The sequence below is a fragment of the Cannabis sativa genome, chromosome 3 (genome assembly GCF_029168945.1).
Source record: "Cannabis sativa cultivar Pink pepper isolate KNU-18-1 chromosome 3, ASM2916894v1, whole genome shotgun sequence".
Taxonomy (NCBI): domain Eukaryota; kingdom Viridiplantae; phylum Streptophyta; class Magnoliopsida; order Rosales; family Cannabaceae; genus Cannabis; species Cannabis sativa.
The window spans coordinates 70553173-70577066 of record NC_083603.1 but is presented as its reverse complement, the minus strand read 5'-3'; the positions used below and the strand labels follow the sequence as shown (position 1 = coordinate 70577066).

The following is a 23894-nucleotide window of genomic DNA, read 5'->3' as shown; positions in this document are numbered from 1 at the left end:
ATCTCAAATTATTTTTTCTGGAAAGTAGACGAAAAATAAATAAATTTAGGCTTTTACAGAACCTAATTTGGATTTTTTATGAATTAGTTATGATTTTTTGAATTTGAATCAAAATATCGGGATTTGAATGCACACACGCGCGCGCGCAAGCCTTGGACACGCTCGGACGCGCATGGCCATTCAAACAGAAATGACCGAGTTTTCTCGTACATGCCCTGTCTGAACAGGCTGCATGCGCCAAGCTTCTTCGGTCAAGAAGGCTGCGTGCAGCCTTGTTTCTCGCCCACGTCCTGCTCTCCGCGCGCGTAGGGGTATGCATTGCATACCCCTGTGCCTCAAACTTGTATTCTTCATAACTTTTGATTCAAAAATCGTTTTTCATTGAAACAAAAGCCAATTTTTTGGTAGAATTTTGTGTAGAATCTGAATTTTCAATTACAAATCTAATTTTCAGAATAAAATTAATTTTTATTAATTTTTTAATTAATTAAAATTAGTTTCTGATATTAGTAGGCTTTGAATTTTGAAAATTTGATTTCTCACAAAGGAGCCTTATGGTTGATTTTGAAATTTTAGATTATTTTATTTATTTTAATTATAAGATCAGATATTATTTTTTTTATTAAATTTTAAATGATCTTACTTTGATATTAAAATATTATCTTTTAAAAATAATCTTGTACTAATTTCAAAATTTGCTAAACATATCTTATCTTTTTTAAATTTGTTATTTTCAAAATATATTTTGTTAATTAAAATTATAAGATTAGGAATATGTTAGGTTTAACATTTTATCTTATTAGGCATTTTTTTTTTATTAAAATTATATTTTGGCAAAAATAACATGAAGATTTGAAAAATTGGTTAGTTTAGTTTGAATAGATATTTTCGGGTTTCAAACCATAAATTTTTCAAACTTATTATTTTACTTTTTCTAACCATATAAAATATCTTATTTTTCAATTAGTTTATTTATGTAATATTTAAATTTATTAAATTATAAGACTTAGAATATAATAATGAAATATCTAAATTTAAAATTCAAGATATTTTATTATATTATCTTATTAGAAATTTTAAATAAATTTAAATTTTGAATAAACTTGATATTTGAAAAATTGGTTAGATATTTTTGATTTTTTGTTATAATTTAAGAAATTTAGGAGTTTGTTAAATTTTTAAGTTTTTTCAAATATTCTCTAACAACCTAAATTTGAATTATAGTTAAGATATTTATTTTAAAATTTTTTAAAAAAAATTTTAAATTGAGATATTTTAGCTTACTTTCCAGATATTCCAAATAAGTTATTATTCTTTGTATTGTTTGATTATATTATTATGTATTCAAAATTTTTTTACAAACCTATTATTTATTTGATCTAAATTGCTATGATTAACTTGTTGACAGATCCAATGATCTGATTTTAATCATAGTCCAATTGTCAATAGATCTTATAAATAATTTGTAACAGATAATTTTTGCTATTTCTTTCATCTGTGTAAACCTAGTAACATGATAGGGCCCATCCAAATCTTTTGACCTGTGTGAGCCTATATGTTTGCTATTGGGCTTAGATGCATATAGGAAACCCATTTAAGTTTTACTAAGTAAATGGACTAGGTTGCTGAAATAAATTTTGACATAAGTAAATTTATTTAGGCCCAATTAGATTTAGGCTTATTCAATGAATAACAATTGTTTATTTAAAGGTTAAATTCCTCTCTTTTGGGCCTTTTGTGAGAGTTGGGGGCCAATAGAAGTGGACACAACATACGGAATCCAGCTCCCCCTCACATGAACTAGAGGAAATTGCATTGTATACCCATTTTACTTTATTGTTTTAATTTTTACCTTTATTTCTATATTCTTTAAGATATACTGTAAAGACCGCTTGGTTTAATTTGAAAATTAGCAGTTAATTATGATTAATTATGAAAATTATTTATAGATATTTAAATAATTATTTATGCTGTTATTATTGAATCCTGAAATGCATTTTATGTCATATAGTGAATTTCATAATTTTACATTTCCGGTGCCCGGTAACATGGAACTCGGTGTTTGGCTCAGTAAAATCACAACTTAGTGGTTAGTATTGTGGGACGGTTATTTAGACAATGGGAATGTCGGGATTGGTTGGGAATTTAGAATTTCCCAAAATACCCTTAGAATCCTTTAAATTAGTTTTGTGTGGGCAAGGGCATTTTGGTCTTTTTGCCTTTTAGTGTTTTGTCTTTATGTGGATCAAGTAATTGATTTATTGTTGACTTTGACTTCTTAGTTTTGGCTGAAATGAGGAAAAGAAATCATTTTTGTCACTTTTTACAAAATTGGAAAAATTGGAAAAGAAAAGCAAAACCATTTTCCTCTTTAGCTCTCTCTCTCTTTTGGCCCTCTTTGAGCAGCAAGAAGCTGGCCATTTTTCCTGGATTTCAAGCTGATTTTAATCAAATTTAGTGATCACAAGTTGTTGGTATGTTTCCTTTAGCTTTCTTTTAAGTTTTATGAAGTTTTGAGAAATGTTGATAGTTGCATGCTTAAGAATTTGTGGTTGTGGTTTTTGTTTGTGATTGCTTTTGATTTCTGAAGTTTAATTATGATTTAAAATGTTGATTCAAGCATGACTGTGTTGGTGATTAGTTGGTTTTATCAATATATGGAATTTTTACTCAAAACTATGTTTTCCAAGAAAAAATGAAGAATCTGTTGCTGCACTTGTTGTTGTTGCTTACTGTTGTTTTCCGAGATTATTATATGCATATTTAGGAAGATTTGAGCTGGTTTGAATGCATGTTATTGATGTTTAACCAAGTTTGAGTTTTGAACTCAAAGCTTGGAGCTTTAATGGTGATTTTTGATTGTGTGCATGAAGCTTTGTTTTATCACTTGAAATATCTTCATTTGGGTCTAATTAGCAGGTCTGGAAAGTTTGGTTGAGTTTGGAAATGTTTTGATTAGGGGTTTGATTTTTGTGGGTTTTCTGGATAAAACCTGCTAACCGGTTTTACACTGCCTGTAAAACTGGTTACCCGGATTTTGCAGCAGGGATGAAAACTGGTTTTTCTCAACTTGTCGTTTCGTGCTAGTTTCAGGTTTTCAGGCAGTTTGTTTCCTGCTAGTTTGAGGTATTTTTGTATTAAGTTGCATTAGGTTAAGTTTGGTTTTTAAACCTTTGTCCCGGTTGTGATTTAGTGAGTCACTTAAGTGTTGTGATTGTTATGGTTTAGGAGCCTGTAAATCGCCGTGCAGTTCGTTCCACTCAGGTTGACCGGCACACCTGAATTCGGAATCGAGGTAAGATTAGTATAACAGTATGCATATGTATTACATGTTTAGCGTGCATGTTAGGAAGCATGTTAGATTACATTAGATATGTATGTTGGCTTCGTACCATCCAACCATATCACATCGGTTAGGCTAGAGTATGACTAGCAGCTGGAGTATGACCAGTGAACCGAGTATAGGCTGATACTGTAACACATCGGTAAAGCTAGAGTATGACTAGCAGCTGGAGTATGACCAGTGTACCGAGTATAGGCTGTTACTTTGTCAAAAGTACCGTCGTACGAACGTTCGGGACTCAGTATCGTGTGGGACACGGCAATTTAGGGTTATGGTCAGGGGTATGGGCGTCTGATTATAACTCGGGATTTATGTATGTTTTATGATGTATGCTTTTCTTACTGAGTCTATCGACTCACAGTGCTATGTTTATGTGTAGGTAAGGGCAAGGCCAAGGCTGAGGAACCTTGAGAACGAGCAGATGAAGATTGTACATGTCGGGGCGGTTAGGCCTGGAGCGTACGATCCTCGGGACAACAGTGCTTTTGTAATTAGTCGCTAGGCGACAAGTATTTTGTTTTAGACAGTAAACTTTTGTGAAATATTTTGTAATCGGGATCCCGAGTATTTTGTATAAAATATTATGTAAGTTTAATTAAAAAGCAAAAATTTTAATTAATCACGATTTCCATAAACCTCGTTGATTAGCAACGAGTTGTACAGTACGTTTAAAAATCACGTAATACGCCTATGCTAGTTAGGGTGTTACATATACCTACTTTTATAGATGATGTTCCTATTATACCCCTTAGATTAATGTAAATCATGTGCTACACTTAAGTAGAGGGTAAGGATATATCAGGCATACTACTCATAAAAGTGGGTAGATTTTAATAAAATAAAATATGAGGGTACTTTTGATTAATGGAAAACAAAAAAGAGGTATTCCTCAATTTATCCCCATAAACTACCCCAATTGTGAAGGCCCATTTGCCTTATTTAAATAATTGTATTAGGTTAATTATATTAGTCTAACCTAATTAAAATTGAATTAGCAACATAATTAACTTTTAAAATATATGAAATTTAATTTGTCATTTAATATTTTAAAGTTAATTTTAGAAAAAAAAAAACACTTAGTAAATGAAATTATTCTAGATAGTTATTTCTAGAACTAGTTATTTTTTCTAATATTTAATTAGGAGAATATCATATATTGTGAAATTAATTGTTTAATAATTAATTTTGGTACAATCTAAGTTAAGTATATTTTCCTAGTATTAAACTGGAATTAATAATTAAGTCTCCTCTATACTTAATTATTTATTTCTTGAATTTAATACATTTAATTAAATTAAAAATTCAATATCTAAGTTGATTCTCATCATGACACTTAAATATTGTTATTTTCATGTTATTTAATTAAAATTGAAAATTATTTTAAGTTTGAAATCTTATTTCATAATAACTTAAATTTTGAATAATTTTCAAAATATATTTTATTTTATTTTATTTTATTAATCATTTTTCCACAATTTCGAAATTGCATTTCTTAAATGCAGAAATTTTGAATTTTATTTTAAAAATAGATATAAGTTGTGAATTATTTATTTTAATTTTGGACCAACTTAAATCAATGATTTTTTCATTAAATGATTAATTTAAATAAATGAAGTAAAATATATTTAATTAGAAAATAAATTAATTAGTCAATGAAAGTCTAGAGAGATATTAACTGTTTTGCTAGAACTATTTTTCTAGTGTATTTAATTAAATAGAAAATTAATATTTAAGTTGATTTTCATCATGATACTTAAATATTTGAAAGTTTTCTTATATATTTAATTAAATAGGAAAATTATATTTTTTGTTGTAAATTAATTAATTAATTTTGGGCCAACATTAAATTAGAATAATTTTTCCAACATTTATTTTTATTTAATTTTAAAGCATTTTTTCGAAAATAGTATTTTTTAAATACTTCAATTTTTCAAAATGCAATATATATTTATAAAAAATTAAATTTGAGTTGTAAATTAATTTAAACTAATTTTGAAACAACTTAAATTGAATATTTTTCTAAATATTTATTGGAAATTATTACTAAGATGGAAATAAATCATGTTATTTTCATATCCATCTAAGTAAAATTTATAAATATTAAATTAAAATTTTATTTAGAATTTTTCATTCTAAATTGGAAATTTTAATTAAATAAATATATATTTAAAATAAAATGATTAAGATAAATATTAGAAGAAAATACACTTTAAATAATGAGCTTTATTATTAGGACATTCGATCTCCATTGTTGGTTTTACATAGCTTTTGTTTTAGTGAGTAATCCTCCCTAATGGAGGAACGTTCATTAGCAAGTTAGCACCGTTTAATCTCGAAAGATAAGTATATTTGTAAGTGTTCTATATGGTATTGATCACCCTAATGGTGGCGACTGTATTTGACTTACAAAATATGAAACAATAGTGGAAGCTCATAAGATAGAATAGCCTTGACTCTCGCCTAAACGGGACAACGCTATATTCTGATCTTGATCGAATAAAAGGTTGCTAGAATGTTTATCATTTTAGATGAGCTAACAACTCTATTCAATGGATGATAGCTTTGACTCTTGCCTAAACGGGACACTGATATCAGTTTGTTGAAAACCTTGGAAATTATTTAGGATTGTATGTTTTAGTATTTTCACTTGTCATTCCTACTTGCTATATGTTTAATAATATCTGAATTGTGTATGAATTTGTATTGAACAATGTTATTTTCTGTTATTAAATTGTAGTTTAATTTCGAATCTTCATTGTTGGTCTAACTTGGTTTGTTTTTCTAATGAGATAAATCCCGAATGGATTTTCACCATTACACATACATAATAGTGTTAGATCTCGAAAGATAAATATTGTATATGCAACATCTAGCTCTTCATCAATTGATGACACCTTAGACTAGTATTTTTACAATATGAGACAAGAAGATTGTATAAATAAGATTACTTTGACTCTCGCTAATCGAAGCATCGTTGGATTCTTATTTTAAAAACGAAATTATTCTAATTCCTCTTAGCTTATTCATTTCGAATTAGCTCAATAACATATCATTGGATGAATGGTCTATAAATCATTTAATGTCAATCTATTTTCTTTTAAGAAATTGAATGACACTTTTGATTATATTCCCGAAATTCTATCCCAAAATGATATAAATCCTCAATCTTAGAAATCTCCTACTTGTATGGGCAAATCAAACTTAGAGTTAAAATTAGTAGTGGTGGTCCAAGAAAAAATTACTCATGTATATTTGGTATAAATTTAAATCTTTGACTTTAAATTTTAGATTCCAAATAATTTTTTTTTAATATAATACAGTTTCACTTTCACAAGTGTTTAATAGCCATTTTCTATCAATGGATTCAAACTATATGAAATATGAGTTTAATATTCTGTGACCAGGATCCACTTGCACTATTCTAAGAACTCTTTGAAGTAACTGAACCTAAGTCATCAAGAAGACACAACCACACATTTTTTTTAATCTATGGCATTTGTATCTTGTTCATAGTGGTTTTGACAAGATCAATCTCTGCAAAGAGTTAATATGCCTATATCCACTGAAAGTTGTTCATCTCATTCGCAGATGGATGTACATTCAGGGGTGGATATGAGTTTTTCTTTGTATTCTTAAAACGATAACTCTAGATTATACCTTATGCATAGAAATTTGAAATGTTTGAAAATTTCATGAGTTTCTAGCAATGGTGCTTAAGGTAAGTGGTTAAAGATCTTACGATTTGATAGAGGTGGAGAAATAGTTAGTAGATATGCAGTTCAAAGATCATTAAATTGATTTTTGAATTATATCCAAACTTACCTCCCCAGAAATTTCGATTTGCATATTGATGATTAGTTACTAGTTGTTGCCTAATTCCTTCCATGGTAATACAATTTCAGAATGATGTAATGGTTGTATACTTAATGTAAATCATTACTAGATTCATGGATGACCTAATCGAAATCTTAAGAAAAGCTAGAACTGTTAACCATGGTTTGCATGTTTGTTAGCTATTCTAAGTAATTAGGGGTGGACCATCCCATAGTCATTAGATAAGAAAGTGTTTGTTTAAACAAATACTAATTTTCTAAGAAAATGACTAAGTTTGAAAATAAAGTTACAAATAAAGGAGATATTTCTTTTGATTCCATAAGTGTTCTATCATCTTATTCTACATATGATGATCCCACTGCCTTTGTTGTCTTAACACAACCGAAGAGGTTAATACCATTTAGTTTTCTTAGACATAATTCACGGTACCTTGTCGTAGTGGGAGAGTTTCTAGGAACTCACCTTCTTAAGACTTGGAAGACACTAGTGATTAAAATCCATTGTGAGTTTAAACAAGTAATGGATTGTCAAGATAAGAAAGTAAGAAGAAAAGCCAATAGAACTATGGTTTAATCCATTCACATGGAGTAACCTAAATTTTTCTATTACAAGGACATAAAAGGAAATTTTCGTTAATAAGTCTATTCAATGGACTTAACAAAACTTCCTGTTCCTAGTATTATAGGTTTGACTTTATCTAAACCTATGGCTCATGGTATACCTGGTTAATTACTTACTCTAATGCAAGCAACTTACTTTAGTAAGATGCTGGAGCATTTTCTTTCTAATGGAATTCTATAGAAGCTTCTTGACTTCTAGGCATAGATTTTATTTATCTAAGGAAAAGTCTCAACTATTCCAGAAAAGATAAAGCCATGAAAGAATTTCTTAAATCAACAGTGAGAGGTCTCAGATATGCTTTAGTATGCCTTAGACCAGACACCTGCTGTTGAGTGGGAGTAATGAGTAGGTATCAGATTAATTCAGGAGAGGAACATTGGAAGACAATCAAGTAAATCTTAAGATTAAGAAGAGGAACTATATGTTAGTCAATAAGGGTGTGTTTAAAACTCTTAGACTACACCACATCAAATTTTGAGACTTGCCTTTGTGCTAGAAAGTCTGCTGATAAGATGGTGATTACTCTTGGGGTGGAGTAGTGATTTTGGAGAAGTGTAAAAACCTATCTGAAGTCTCTAGGTCTACCAGAAAGAGACTGAATGTTAAAGTTGCAGGAAAGGTACTTATTCAGTCTAAGGAAAGTTCTATACAATTGTGGCACCGTTCCAACTTGTCTTAACTACTAGTGTTATTTCCTGAATAACCAAAAGTAGTTGCCAAAGGTATAGAATTCAGTATCCCAAGAGAGTAGACATATAGAGAGGAATTTCACATTATCAATGATTTTGTGATTAAGGAAGAGTAATGGTGGAAGAAAGGTTGTGGTTAATTCAACCTGTCAGATCCTATTAAGAGGAGTTTACTACTACTACACTTGATTTGTATATCAAGGTGTTGAGATTATTTGAAATGCACTTTTTGTTTTATATTAGTGCAAGTGGGAGTTTGATGTGTTTTATGCCCTAAATAAAACTCATTTCAATATAATCAGATTTACTTATTAATATAGATCAGAAAGAACATTTAATGTTGCATGATTCACATGATTTATTTCATGATTATTTACATAATGTATGAATTCTATTTAAGTCAAGAACATATCAATTTGTTAATGATTATAGTGTTGTCAACACAGTGGAATATAATCTTAATTATATGTTTGAAAGTTTATTCCCTGATTTGTCAGTTCACTGGATTTAGACTGACATGATAGTCAACGATAGGTATTCTTACACCTTGGATAAGTGTTATGTCCTTTCCAGGGCATTGGCAAAGTTTACCAGCATCGGATGTATGGAGTATACATCGGAAGGGACCGATATTGAACTTTGATTAGATATATTAAAATTTACCATAAGATCTATTCAATTCAATATCACCTGTTGATCCTAGATCAAATGATCTTAATCCTGATATGTCTATGTTCGATCTCAAGAGTATTATACATGTTCTTTGATTTGTTAGTTAAGCCTACTTTTGGGTCAGGGTGATACGTACATTTTGGGAACATGATAGTATAATTGAGTGGGAGCGCTAACATAAATATGGAGTCTATAACTTCTATAGGAATTTAGAAGTGAAACGATGATATCCTTCGAGCTTGGCTAAACAGAGATAAATGGTGGAGATCTCATTTCACTTCTCTGAAATATCATTTATACGGAGCTAAGTGTTTGAAGGATAAAATACATTGAAGGTGTAACGGTAACTTAGTGCATATTCAATGTAGATCATCTATTAAAGGGTCATTGATCAAATTAGGATTATAACAATGGATAACTAATGACGTATCTATATCGTGGAACATATAGAGCGTTCTATATACTGAGAGTGCAATTCTAAGTTCTATGCATGGATTCAACGAAGAATTAATAAGTCAGTGAGTTTAAGATTTAAATTCTTCATCTGCTTATTGGAAGCTCGGATATATAGACCCATGGTCCCCATACTAGTTGAGACCATACTGCTTGTAAGACTCAGTTAATTGATTTTGATTAATCAATTATAATTCTAAAGTTAGACTATGTCTACTTTATGAATTTTCACTAAGCAAGGGCGAAATTGTAAAGAAAAGAGATTCTAGGTTTATTTATTAATTAAGAGACTTTATATGTCTAATTAATAAATATATTAAATGACAATATTATTTAATAATAAATTTTTAGTTATTAAATAATTAGAATTGGCATTTAAATGGTTGAATTTGAAAATTGGCGTTTTTGAGAAAATGAGATGCAGAAATGATAAAACAGCAAAATTGCATAAGTGAGGCCCATTATCCAAAGCCCAGGTCGGCCACTATTGTAGGCTTTTATCATTTATTTTTTTCATTACTTTAATGCCAAAGAATTCTAACTTAAACCTAGGTGGTTACCTATAAATAGGTAGTGATGGCTTCAGGAAAAGATGATACATCTCATTCCTTCACTAAAAATTTCTAGCCGCCACCTTCTCTCTTCTTTTCTTCTCTAAATTTCAAAATCCTTGAGTGAATGAGTGAGTGCCCACACACATCAAGTGGTATCTCAATCATAGTGTGTAAGACTGTGGAAAATCAACCAACAAGAAGGAGATTCGGCATCAAAGGAATAAGAGAAAGAGATCCAGGTTCAGATCTTGGTGATGCTCTGCTACAGAAAGGAATCAAGGGCTAGAGATTTGAACGGAAGGAGTCATTATATTCCGCTGCACCCAATGTAAGGTTTCTTAAACTCTTATGTGTTTATTTCATTGTTTTAGAATTCATATTAGGATGTTAATGAAACATACTTGTTAGTAAATCTAAATCCTGGTAAAATATATCCAACACAAGTGAGGCCCAAGTCACACCATGGCCGGCCACTTCTTTGTGTGTTTCCCAATTATTATTTTCAATGTTAATTACCAAGTAATTGCTAACCTAAACCTAGTAATAATAGGAAAGTGGTGGATCACACCAAATAAGGCAGCTAATCAATTGGTCAGTAAAAGAGGAAACTGTTTATTTGGAAAGTTGAGCTCTCCCTTTCACTATATATTGCCGCCCCCTCTCTTATCTTTGTATGCCTTTGTATCACACGAAATCAAGAGAGAAAAGAGAGAGAAATTTCGAAATTCCTTGTGAGAGAGAAGTGCCCACACACAACAAACAGTACCTCAATCATAGATTGGAAGACTGTGAAAGATCACATCCATCTGAAGGACATTCGGGCTCATATCTTGATTATACTCTGCGACAGACAGGAATCAAGGGTTAGAGATCTGAGTGGAAGGAGACATATAATTCCGCTGCCATCACTGTAAGGTTTCTTAACTTTTATGTGTTTTTATTTATCGTTTTAGAAGTTCATATTTAGGTTGTTAAATCAACAGACTTGTGAGTAGATCTAAGATCCTGGTAAAATTAATTCCAACAATCCTGGCCTCTCCAAACAGTTCTTTCAATGAACCGCCTTATTAAGTCACTTACTTCTCGGTTGCGGTGATCTAGCTCTGCCTGGTGAGATCAGAGGATGTACTCTTTGTCATCCATCCACCTGAAGAACTCACGTCTCTGTTGAACGAATACATCGCAATTAACAGTGCATGGTTCTTCAATTTGGCCAACATGGCAAACGACCTCTCTAAGTTTGGCTAGCTCGAGAAATTCTCCCATGTCTACATAGGGCTCGCCAATAACTGGCTTTTCAATTCTTGGCCTTGTTTCGCCAGCATAGTATTGAGGCGAGGTCCAGCTGTTGTTCCTGGGGGATACTCCACGTGGGTTCTTCCTTCAGTGTGAGGCGCCAGTGGAGGGTCTTCCCTTGGAGGCAGGGGCTGATTGTTTAAATCCACCGAGATGTTTGTGTCAACCTGGCCAGCTGTAGTGGCCAGATTTATGGTGCCTGTCGACATGACAGGATTAACCACATCTGCAGTGTTCGTGGAAATTCCAGTCGTGACTCGAACATGGACATTAGGATCTAGAATCAAAGGGTCTTGAGGGAGACCCGATGAGGCAGAGGTTGTAGTCGGAGTTCTTATCATGTTAACCATAGCATTTGATCAGATTACTTGAGTTCCTCTCTCTCTCTCTCTCTCTCTCTCTCTCTCTCTCTCTCTCAATGAAAGTAGCAAACTGTTGGCCTCAAAATTTGGCTAACCAATAACGGAATTGAATATAATACCGATGCTTTCCATGTAATATACAATTAGAACAATAAAGTAAATGAACACATGATTTTATAGAGGTTCGACCCCCTTAGTTAGCGGGCAATGACCTACTCCCCTTTTAGTTGTATTGATACTGAGAGATAATACTACTCAGATCACTATGGAGATGGCATCTGGAGTAGTTCCTTAAAGGTTACAATGTAAGAATCAGAGTTGACAATTCTCAAGTATTAGTAGTAAGTGGACGTGAGAGAGAGAAAGAGGTTACTAGACATAGAGCTAGGGTTTGTACTTGCACTTAATGACTTCAGGTTTTATGGTTTCATTAAGGCTCTTTATATAGTAGAGCTTAGGCCCTTCAAATCCCTTAGAAATAGGTAAAATAAACTATTATTTGCATATTAAATTAGTAAAACTCAAATGACTAAAATGCCCCTCAAAAATAGATACGTTCCCTCTATTTTTATGGGTTGTTAAGGCCCAATTTGCAATCTGGCTTACTGTCCACGTGTGAAGCTGTGCACCAAAATCCTACCAGGCCAGTGTTAGGCCGGCCATGCACCTGCAGGATGCATGCTAGTCGACCATAGGATGTTCAGGACCTGGCCAGCCTATGCTGGCCATAGAGCCGGCCAAGATTTGGTAGCTAGCCCCTTAGAGGTGACCGTTTTGTCACTTCGTCATTCTGCTTGAGTAGTCAAACTCCTCGTTGGTTGTAGTGCTGAGTAGGTGACTTGACCTTCTTGTTGGTGATTTTACTACCACGTGGCACTAATGTTGGCCATGTAGACATGTCACGTCAGGTGGGAAAAAATTGGGATAACAATTTTAAAGTGAATTTAAAATTTCACGTTATGGTGGAAATGGGGGTGTGAGCCACAAATTTAATCAAAATTTATTGAGATATTGTTAATTTATTTATTTGATTTTGAATCCAAATTCTAAATCAATTTTAGCTATGTGCATATGTAAAATTTTGACATATGTTTGGTGTAAAATTTTGGTGAAAATAATTTCAAGAAAGAAATTAAATTTAAGAGAAATTATTGAGACAAAGAGGTCATTTATATTCTAAATCATGATACAAAATGGTATCTTGATAATGAAATGTGAAACTGTGGGAGTAATAATTTGAGACATGCTTGGTGTCTTAAATAAAGTATAATTTAGACATATTAGGTGTCTAAATTAGTGTTTAATTTTGATATGCTTGGTATCAAAATCAGTAAAATTTGAGTTGTGGGAAAATTATTCTTTTATGATTTAATTTTTAAAGCTTAAAAACTTAAGGCAAAAAGTAGTCATAAAGTGAACACTATATTTTGGTATGCATGATTCACATGGAATAATTAATGAGAGGTTATAACAAATCGCTTAGTCTCCTTACAAGATTAAAACATGAATTTTTGAGGGATGGAACCTAAACTCCCTTAGCGTTTTGCTCATTGATGGTAACCTATCTTAACACTAGTAAAAATCTAGTCTTAAGTTCAATAGGCCATAACAAGTCAATAGAGTGAATGTGGTACTCAATTGTCCTATCTATGGATGAGTATATGTAGTGAAAATTAAGGGTTAGAACTCAAAGGTTTTTAATGGAGCTTAAGCTTAAAAAAACTCACATAAACTTAAGAAGTATCTCAAGAAGCTTAAAAAAACTCACATAAGCTTAAGAAGTATCTAAAGAGTGGCGAGACACTAAAACTCTACCTATATGGACTAGAGGTGGTGCCGCCTCTAATGAGAATTCAGAGTATTCTCTAGAGAATCCATGAATTAGAATTTTTCACATGACCATTAACGGTACAAGAGAGAGACATGCGGTCCCAGGTGAGCATTAGTAAGGGTGTGTGTGTTATCACTAGTTTGTACTAAAGCAATAGTAGTTTAATGCTACGACAATCAAAATTTTATCAAAGTTTGTGGTGACTACACTAAGATAAAAATCAAGTTGAAAGACATTTAACCTAATGCACATAAGCAAGACTTCTATAATAGTGTGTATTTAGTCAATCAAAGTGGGAGATGTTATATTTTGATATAATATTTTGATTGATAACATAAATATTACAAGTGTTTCACACATTTTAGTCTAGTGGGAGATAGTTATATTATGTAATAATATATAACATGTAGATTAAAATGTGACAATATATATTATTATGTGAATAATATATATTAAGTGTATGATAAATAAATGCATAACCTATAGTTTTAACCTACACTTTATAACCTACATATTGTAAATTGGAGAGAAGTTACATTTGTTGTCACTTGTAACTCTTTTATTGATCACATAATTAGTGTAATAAAATTGTTATGACACAATTTGATTTAGGAATTCAAAACTATGATGATATAATTATTACCAAATGGATTAATACTCATTTGTGTGAGAGAAATGAAGTGTGGTGTGTTTCAATTCTAAGTGTGACCACTTAAACACTATAAAAAGAAGTCTTTGGTGCTCATTTAGAATGAACCAAGTTTTCTATCAAAAAAGAACTTTGCAAGAAAACCCTAAAAGACTTGATAATTCCATAAGCTTTTTTTATGAGAGTTCTCTTAGTGCTTAGAGATAGGAAAAATAAACTTTTCGACAAAAGTGTAATACCTTGTTCAAGTCATGGTAATCCCTGCTATTATACACTCAAGGTTGTGAGTAATTGATTTTCTTTTTCTTCTACATATTATATATATTATTTATTATTGTGTAATCTATTCATCTATTTTACCTTTCATATATATATATATATATGGGTGCACTCTTAATGGGTATTACCCATGAATTGGTAAAATTAGAAAAAATTGAGTTTTTATGCTTAATTTTTCTATCTAAATAGAAAAATCTCTAACTTTTACATCATATGGGCTGAGATTGTTCCATCGGTTGAAAAAAAAAATTAAAAAAAAAAAGTTTTTAGCAAGAAAAAAAAAATAAGTAAAAGTTGAGTTTCACTTAAATATTTTAATATGAACATATTTTTGATATAGTATGAAAATTGATATTTTTATATATTTTTTAATTAAGTAGTTAAACTAAGCATACAAATTCAAATTTCTCTTTTATTATTCGTTATTAGATCAAAATTTGATGATTTAATATTTTTAAAATTAATATTTATAGTTAAATTTGTTTAGTAATCATTCATGGATAATGCCCATTAAGAAATGATCCATATATATAGTGTATGTGTTGTAACATTTACATAATCAATCTTTTAGTCTTTGTATTATTTTACAATTAAGTTGTAATATATCTTGATTATCTTCTATTGATATATAAAATCTCTAACAGGATGTCCGCGTGGCATCCTCAGCTTCATAGTTCATCGTTTTAGGATCATGGCGACCTGCTTATTGAAAGATAACACTCAAAAATGATTTTGCTAAATCTTGGTACTTATTTGGGTGTCCTCAGTATGCAATACTATCCTATCTTGGGATGCGGGCCCTAGTATTATTTTTTTCTTGCCACGTGTCAAAAATAGTGTCCACATCATCTAGCCAATTTTTTGGATAAACATTTTTATATTGTAAACAATTATTTCATACCATCTAAGGATAGGATGAATATGTAGTATAGATTTATATTTTATTACAACGCTTAAAAAAAAATTACAAATGATCACAACCTAAAAGTTCTTTCTATTTGGTTTTTTTTTGTTAAGCAAATGTTAATGTATTACTTGTATGTACTTAAAGAAATTAAATAATAAAAAACTCCATTGTCCCCAACGACTCGAACCACCACCACCATCTCCGCTCTCTCGTCTCCCTCTCTCAATTCTCTCGCCTCGTTGACGACCACCCCACCTCCTCCCTCTCGTCTCGTCTCTATCTTCCTCTTGTTAAAGACCACCCACCGCTTCATCTCGTCTCATCGACGACCACCCCACCTCCTCCCTTTCATCTCGTTTCTCTTTTCCTTGTCGAAGACCACCCACCGCTTCATCTCGTCTCTTTGAGGCCCACGATAGATTCGAACTCGAAGCAATCTCCGTCAACACATAAAATTCTTTCCACTGTTAAGAAGTCCCCTATCGTGAAGCCATCTCGGTCAAAGCTAAAGGAATGGTGCGAGGCTGGGTCGTGTGGGAGAAGATGGCAATGGTGGCGATTCTGTAACAGAGTATTTATTCCTTGGCTTCGTAGGTTTGAGACCAAATATAAAGGGAAAGGTTTATGTAATCAAATTGAGTGTATTATGATAGCATCGAAGGTCCAGGTTTTTTCGTTCCTACCTATATTCTTAAATTCTTATATTCATATATTCAAAAAAAAATACATATTCTCTTCGTGATTATGGTATGTATTTATAATTTATTTGCTCTCAAAGATCTTTTAGAGCACTTTGAGAGCACTGTATATCTCTATTAAAAATTATATTCTTTTTTAAAATATTTATTTGTATATTGTTTGTTCGTTGTTGATGCGTGACCAAATCAATACGATTGTTAATATTTTTGTGATTCTTGTTTGTCACTAATAATCAGGGGTAGTTACTCATCCAACAGTTACTTATGGCTAGTTGGGTGGTTACTCATGCAGCAGTTACTAATGGCTAGTTGGGTGATTTGTTGAAGTAGTGGAGATTTTTGTGGTTACATCTTTATGTGTCTAATTAATTTTTAATTTTTTATACAATTAATATATACATATAACTGTAATTTTTTTTTTCCTACTGTTTACAAAGAATATTTTTATTATATTATTCTCTTCCTCTCAATTATTTGTAGCCAATTATCAGTATTTCAAAAAATTATTAGCTAAGTTTTCTCTAGTTTTTCATAGTAAAGTTTTTAATTTAATTTATTATTTAGTAGTTTATTTTAACTTTTTTAAAAATAACTAAGTAAGAAACTAAATTGTAATTTCAATTATTATTATTATTATTATTATTATTATTATTATTATTTTCTTTTCTTCTACCTTTTAATTTATTTTGATTTTTGAGAATCTTTTTTCAAATCTTAAGTTAGTTATTTTTTATGGTGTTAATAGGAATTTTAAAATTTTTAAAAGTTTTTATTACTATTAAATTAATTAACTATAGTATATACTAATTATTGGTAATTTAATTTTATTAAGATTATTTTTTATGTTTGTGTATGTTATGTAATAGTATGGTACTTTTTGTTTTGTTTTGTTTGTTTTACTTGGTGCTTATATATGGAGATTTTCAAGGTCACTTTTGGAGTTACTTACACGAGATAAGCTTTATTTTCCTTTGTTTATTTTATCATTGTTTCTTATAGTTAGTTTACTTCATGTTACAAGATATTTCGTAAGAACTCATTTTTTGTTTTGTTATTATTGTAGGGAAATTTTCAGTCATCAAGCAGAGAGCAGTTATTTTGATGGAATGGCTAGATTGGTCTCTCTTATTTGTTGGAGCTTTCTATTCATTTCTAGGGTTTAATTGTTTAGTTTTGATCTCAGCTTTTTCTAAGCATTTCGTTTGATGTAATGATTTGGACACTTTCTTAGCTGATTTGGCTAGTTTACTTTCCAGTTTTCCTGAGGCATCCCTAGTTCATGTCTCCGCTCATGAATTAGTTGTGCATGCACTTAGGGTGGATTGTGAACGAGCTTGGATTGATAGTTTTTATCATTTTCGATTGATGTATTAAACTCTGATTATTGTTAATAAGAGTTTAATTTCAAAAAAAAAAAAAGTTCTTTCTATTTATAATTACTCTATTTTATATTTTATTTTTTGTATGTATACAATCTCTCTGTTTTTTTTTCTTTTTGGAATGCATGTATACAATCTCCTTAAAAGTATATATATTAATAAACAAAGACTGGTGTTACGAGTGTTTAATTTGGATTGGCTACAAATGCTACCAGTAATGACATGATTTGCATCAGAACATTTATTCATTAAAAGGCCTTAACCAGGACAAATGTGACCAAAAGAAACAAAATAATCAATTATATACGAATAAAGAAACTACTAGCAAGTCCAAAAAAATAAGTATATACACAAACAATTTCAGAATTTACAGCAGAGAATGCTGCAACACTTCCCTTGGCGCTTTTTCAATGGTCTCTTTTCAGGTTTTACCATTTGTTCTGGGCTTCCATGCCATTCTGCTGCCAATCTGCTTATGTCATAAACCAAAAATGTGCTTTACTAAGTCAACAATTCCCACAAAACCCGATGTAAATTGATGAAGTAAAAATTAAACATATTATAAAATTTGTAAGAACTAGAGTTGAATGAGATTTTAATTACATAGGGAAAGCGAAAGAGCGTGAACTAGTAGTGCTGCTGTTTGAGCGATGAGAAGTGCTTCGGAAGCTTGGTGATGCAGAAACTTGGTGCGACATGCGGCCTGAAGGATGAGTTGGCTCTTCATTGCAGTACTTTTGGTGAGATTGACCTTGTTCAGTGAAGCTTTGTGAGATTTCATTTTCATGGCGTCTGGTGGTGTGTCCTGTTTCAGCAAGCTGCTGATGACAAACTGCACCAAGTGGTGGCTCCTCTGTTCCACTGGTTGTGGCTAAATCACTACCACAAGAGCTCTTTCCACTCTTCACCTCTTTAAGGATGGTGACACTGCTTGTTTGGCTAGTGTCCTTGTTTTTGTTGTTGTCAATTGTCAAAGCTGACTTTTGAACCTATGCACGCTCGCAGAATGAGAGGGTATCATGATTTTAAATGCATTATAAACTAGACCAAACAAGAAAATGCAAAACCAGATGACATAGTACTACATGTTTGGACTTTGCATTTGGCTCAAATGCAAGTTATTTCTTCAAAAGTAACACAGCTAGCTGATTTTTTTGGATAACTTTTCATAACCCATCACTTAAATTTAATTGATCTTATGTTATTCAAGAAGCTCTTCCCAGTTTTAGAATCATAGAATCATAATTCTTTTTCGTTTTTTTGTAACGTTTAGATACTGAAACAAAATAAAAGTAAGTAACGTCTCACCTTTTGAACCACAAGTTGCGATTCAGGTATAATTTCCTTCGTTGCTTTACGAAATGAGATCCCATCACTTGCACTAGAATCTAAATCTTCTGTCACCAAGTTTGTAAAACCAAGCTGCTTTGTTCCATCATCACCATGATCCTTTTCTTGGTCAGTAGGTTTTGATGCTTTCAAAATGAATGATGAAAGCGGTTCCATTGTTTGTTCAACTGGTTTGCTTTGTCTGTCAGCATCAGATTCATGTACGCAAGAGTCAACCAAACACTTTTCCTTACAAGGAAATTTCTTGTCCATACTCATGTCCTTCACGAAATTGTAACTGCTCTCTTGAAAGAAAACAACCAGTTCAGGTAACTCACACTCCATAGAACCTTTTCTTGTAAGCTGACTCTTTCTTCTTTTGCTATCCTCCGAGTTGTTAGGAGCACAAGTATGCTGTCCCTTGTGGTTCCCATTGAGATTGTCTTGAGTAACTTCCAATGCCTTACTGGTTACATTTCCATTCTCCTTTTCATCTGGTGGTGGATTATGAGTCAGTCCACAATCTTCACTCCTCACATCACAGATATCGTGCTCCACCAGACCCTTTTTGTCAACTGCCTTAGCTTCCCTCATACCCTCATTTTTGGCATTGAATTTGAAAGTTTTGTAATCAGGACTGTAAGAAATAGTAGGCTGGCTGCACATGGATTAAACATCTGTTTGTTGCATGTAATACAAATCTTAAATCAGATAAGAAGAAAAAAAACATTGGCATAAATAAGGTGAGAAGATGTAGACCAATGCTTATATCATACTGACAAAAGCTAGTACAAGAGTACTAGTACAGTCATTTAATTAATCATCAGAAGCACTATAAGGGATTTCTATGTGAGACTATTCTAAAGAATTCTTTACAATGTCAAAGTAAAATGGTAAGAGAGAGAGAGCCAAATTACAACCATCCCCACTCTTCCACAAATTTGCAGAGCCATGGTTTGAGATTAAACCAACATGAAGTATGATAAATCAGATGCTTACCAGCTTACATGTGTAAGTGGGATATAAATCTTATATATCTGAAGACCAAATATGAAGTTTTGTACAGCAAACTCAGCAACCACCCTTAAATAAGTGACCAATAAATCTGCACATACAAGAGAAAATTGCATGAGCAAAATCAAATGAGGGAGATGAATTTTGAAGAAATAACAATACAACCAACTCATCAAAATTTGAACTTCAACCTGAACATCAGTTATTTTAAATGATGGTTAAAGTTTGTTGTTTATGGAAAGCATTAAAATTATCTCGTTTCTTGCAAGGAAATGAAATAAATATTATAACTAATGGTGAGAAATTGCTTCAATTAGATTGCTTTTCTGAAAGGGTATATGCTTTTCTTTTAGCATAGACATTAACACGTACGAATTAATGACTTTAGGTGCATATAGCTTACTCAAGCAATAGGTTTGTTAATTCTATTTTCAACTTTTCCATTAGAAAACATTGTGATATTGTATACTTTTCTGGCTACACAAGAAAAACTATAATAATGACAGGAAAGAAAGAAAAAGGAAATTTCTTGGAAAGGAGAGAATAAAGACTAAAGAGTAAGAGAAACAATAAAGTATCAAACAATCGTATATATATTTAATTGATATGCTAATATCTCTGAGTTGTGAACTTGATTTTCAGCCATTAATGAATAATAAATTTTCTGTTGAAATAAATATAATAAACTCCTTTACTTTCTCCAGAGTGTTTTATAAATATACTAGTCTGTCTCATCTAATCTTCCAAATAGATAGAAGTAATATATAAATGAAAATATTGAAAACTACTTATGTTATAAAATATTATTATGGATATCTAATATTAATTATTATTATTATTATTATTATTATTATTATAAATGCTTGTTATATTTCTTTTATTTCATTTATTTAATTTTTTTTATTATTTTAATCATATTTTTGTATATATAAGAGTTCACTCCATTAAAATAAACTATTAAGAAATTTTCATTTAGTTTCTCTTTTTCTCTTATTCTTCTTCTTTTCTTCTTATCTATTTTATATTATTCATATTAATTTTATAACACATTATTAGCATTAGCACTAGTCTCTACCCACGGTAAATATTTTTTTTGTTAAAATTCTTGAATTATTTCAAAATCGTGATACACTAAATATAAATTTATATATATACTCATTAGACTGAAATAATTTCAAGAACCCTTTAACTTTTTCTCTTCTTTTTCTTTGTTATTTATATATTATACTAGGTAGAAGTTACCTGTCGAGGCACTAAAGGTATGATTATGTGAATGATTTGTTTTATTAAAGTAACATATGTGTTATTATATATGGTTAGTAAAATATAATTGTGTATATATAAGTCATAACAATATATGAAAATAATATTTATTATTTACTTATAGAAAATTTAGAGGAACAATATATGTGTTTTGTAAAATTTAAAGTAAGCATTGTGTAATGAAAATTAAAGATGTGCGATCTTAAAATAGAAGAAAAAATTATTAAATAAAGTCTTAATATAGAAATTTATTAGAAAAACTAAAAAAAAGTATAGTGAAACTTCTTCCTATCTTCCATCGGCTCAGCTGTTTGAATGGTGAATTGATTGTACTTTGGACTCATCGTTCGTTCTGGATCTACATACAACCGAATTCATTATTTTTTGGCCGATAATTTCTTCGTAGTTTTTTGGACAAAAAACCTATATTTCTGTAAAAATAATTATTAATATTATTTTTATGATGATTAAGATAAGATTCATTATACTTTTATTTATGAAAATGTATAAATTTTATATATTTATCTTTTCATATTTACCTCATCCGAATATGACTTCAATTGAACTGCGGTACATGAAAATATATTTTCTACAACATCTCCAAACATCACAGCATCTAGCAATTCGGTACCATCGTCGAGTTGTACATATGCCCTTGCACTAATAATTCATACAGAATATATAAGGGTTGGTATGAATGTCAATTAAGTTCAAATGTCAATTTATATATAATGTGTTTACCGTGGTTTAGGAAGACATTTTTTTTTCGCAATTTGGATTCTCACAATCTGTTTCTTCCTTGTTGTTGTAGAACATAAGTTCCGTATTACATCAATCACATGACATGTAATAAAAATTATGGTTGATATTTTTCAATATGATTTTAACTTCAATTCAATAGTATGCTTTCTGCAAAAAAAAAATTAAACTATATATGTTAAAAAAATTCAATATTATATTAATTATAAATAATCAATGATATTTAATTAATTTATTGTTTATATTGTTTCTCTTCCGTAGCTAACTATAGAATTATATATATCTAGCTAGCTATAATATAGGTTTTTATATTAAGTTTATAGAAGAATTAATGAAATTAAGGAGATTTGAGACAGAAAATAAAAATGATAAGAGTTATATATAAGACTCTCATGCTAGCTCTACATGATCGATCATTTGACTCAGACTTCAATGACTCCCTTTTGACAAATAGATATTTTCTTTCACTTAAAAGAAGGTAAAATCAATTTTATATACATAATTATATGTGTTAACTATATGATTGCCTAGCTAGCTATAAAATTATATATCTAGCTAGCTGTAATATAGGTTCTTATATTGAGTTTACAGAAGAATCAATGAAATTAAGGAGATTTGAGACAGAAAATAAAAATGATAAGTGTTATATATAAGACTCTCATGCTAGCTCTATATAATCGATCATCTGACTCAGACTTCAGTGATTTTCTTTCGACAAATAGATGTTTTCTTTCACTTAAAAGAAGGTAAAATCAATTTTATATATATACCTTATCAATTCTTCTCCTAGGTACAATGTGTTAACTATAGAATTATAAATATCTAGCTAGATATTATATAGGTTCTTATATTGAGTTTACAGAAGAATTAATGAAATTAAGGAGATTCGAGATAGAAAATAAAAATGATAAGAGATGTATATAAGACTCTCATGCTAGCTCTACATGATCGATCATCTGACTCAGACTTCAGTGACTCCCTTTTGACAAACAAATATTTTCTTTCACTTAAAAGAAGGTAAAATCAATTTTATATATGTATGGGTGCACTCGTAATGGGTATTACCCATGAATGAGTAATATTAAAATTTTTTGAGTTTTTATGATTAATTTTTCTATTTAATTAAAAAGATTTCTCATTTTTACATTATATGAATTGGGATTGGTCTATCAGCAGAAAAAAAAAACTTAAAATAAAATTAGCAAAAAAGTGATAAAAAAAAATTGAATTTGACTTAAATATTTTTTCATATAAACATATTTTTAATATAGTGTAAAAAGAGATATATTTTTATATTTTCTTTAATAAGGTAGCTAAATTAAGCATAGAAATTCAAATTTCTCTTTTATTATTCGCTATCCGATTAAAATCTAATGGTTTAATATTTTTAAAATTAATATTTATAGTTAAATTTATTTATTACCCATTAATGGGTAATACCCATCAAGAAGTATTTCATACATATATATGTGTCACATGTTAGAGAAGAAGGGACGGGACCCAACCCATTTATATATAAATTAATTGTATCTCTTCCATGTCGTAACTACTAATTAATTAACCTATCATAAAAATTGAAATGTGGTTGATGATCACAGGATCAAAATAAAATTACAGTGACAAAGTTCTCCATGTTCTTTCTGGGTGGTGGGAAGTGGATGTTGGATTTTGTGCCTTAAATAAAATCTATTTCAATATAATTTGATTTACTAATTAATATAAGATCAAAAATTTATTTTATGTTGCATGGTTCACATTATTTATTTCATGATTAAATTTAATGTATAAATTCTATTAAGTCCAGAAAATATATAAATATGTATATATTTATTCATGATTATAGTATCGTCAGTACAGTAGAATATAATCATGATTATATGTTTAAAAGTTTGATTCCCATGATTTGTCAGTTCACTTAATTTAGACTGGCATGATAATCAGCAATAAGGTAGACTTACACCT

General features: G+C 30.5%; 1 protein-coding gene across 11 annotated transcripts; it reads right to left on the bottom strand.

Moving 5' to 3' along the window:
- Positions 1-17793: 17793 nt before the first annotated feature.
- Positions 17794-20534, bottom strand: LOC115708849 (uncharacterized). 11 transcript variants are annotated; one of them, XM_061112251.1, is made up of 5 exons: positions 20102-20534; positions 19896-20001; positions 18876-19573; positions 18171-18556; positions 17794-18039 (listed from the first exon to the last, which is right to left on the bottom strand). In XM_061112251.1, exons 3-5 carry the CDS (start codon positions 19560-19562, stop codon positions 17928-17930), a joined length of 1185 nt encoding a protein of 394 aa, XP_060968234.1. In that variant the 5' UTR covers positions 19563-19573; positions 19896-20001; positions 20102-20534; the 3' UTR covers positions 17794-17927. The 11 variants fall into 11 exon arrangements, with proteins under 11 accessions (XP_060968234.1, XP_060968233.1, XP_030492728.2 ...); XM_061112250.1 differs by having other exon boundaries at positions 18876-19597; positions 20283-20534; XM_030636868.2 differs by having other exon boundaries at positions 17794-18036; positions 18876-19597; positions 20102-20525.
- Positions 20535-23894: the final 3360 nt, after the last annotated feature.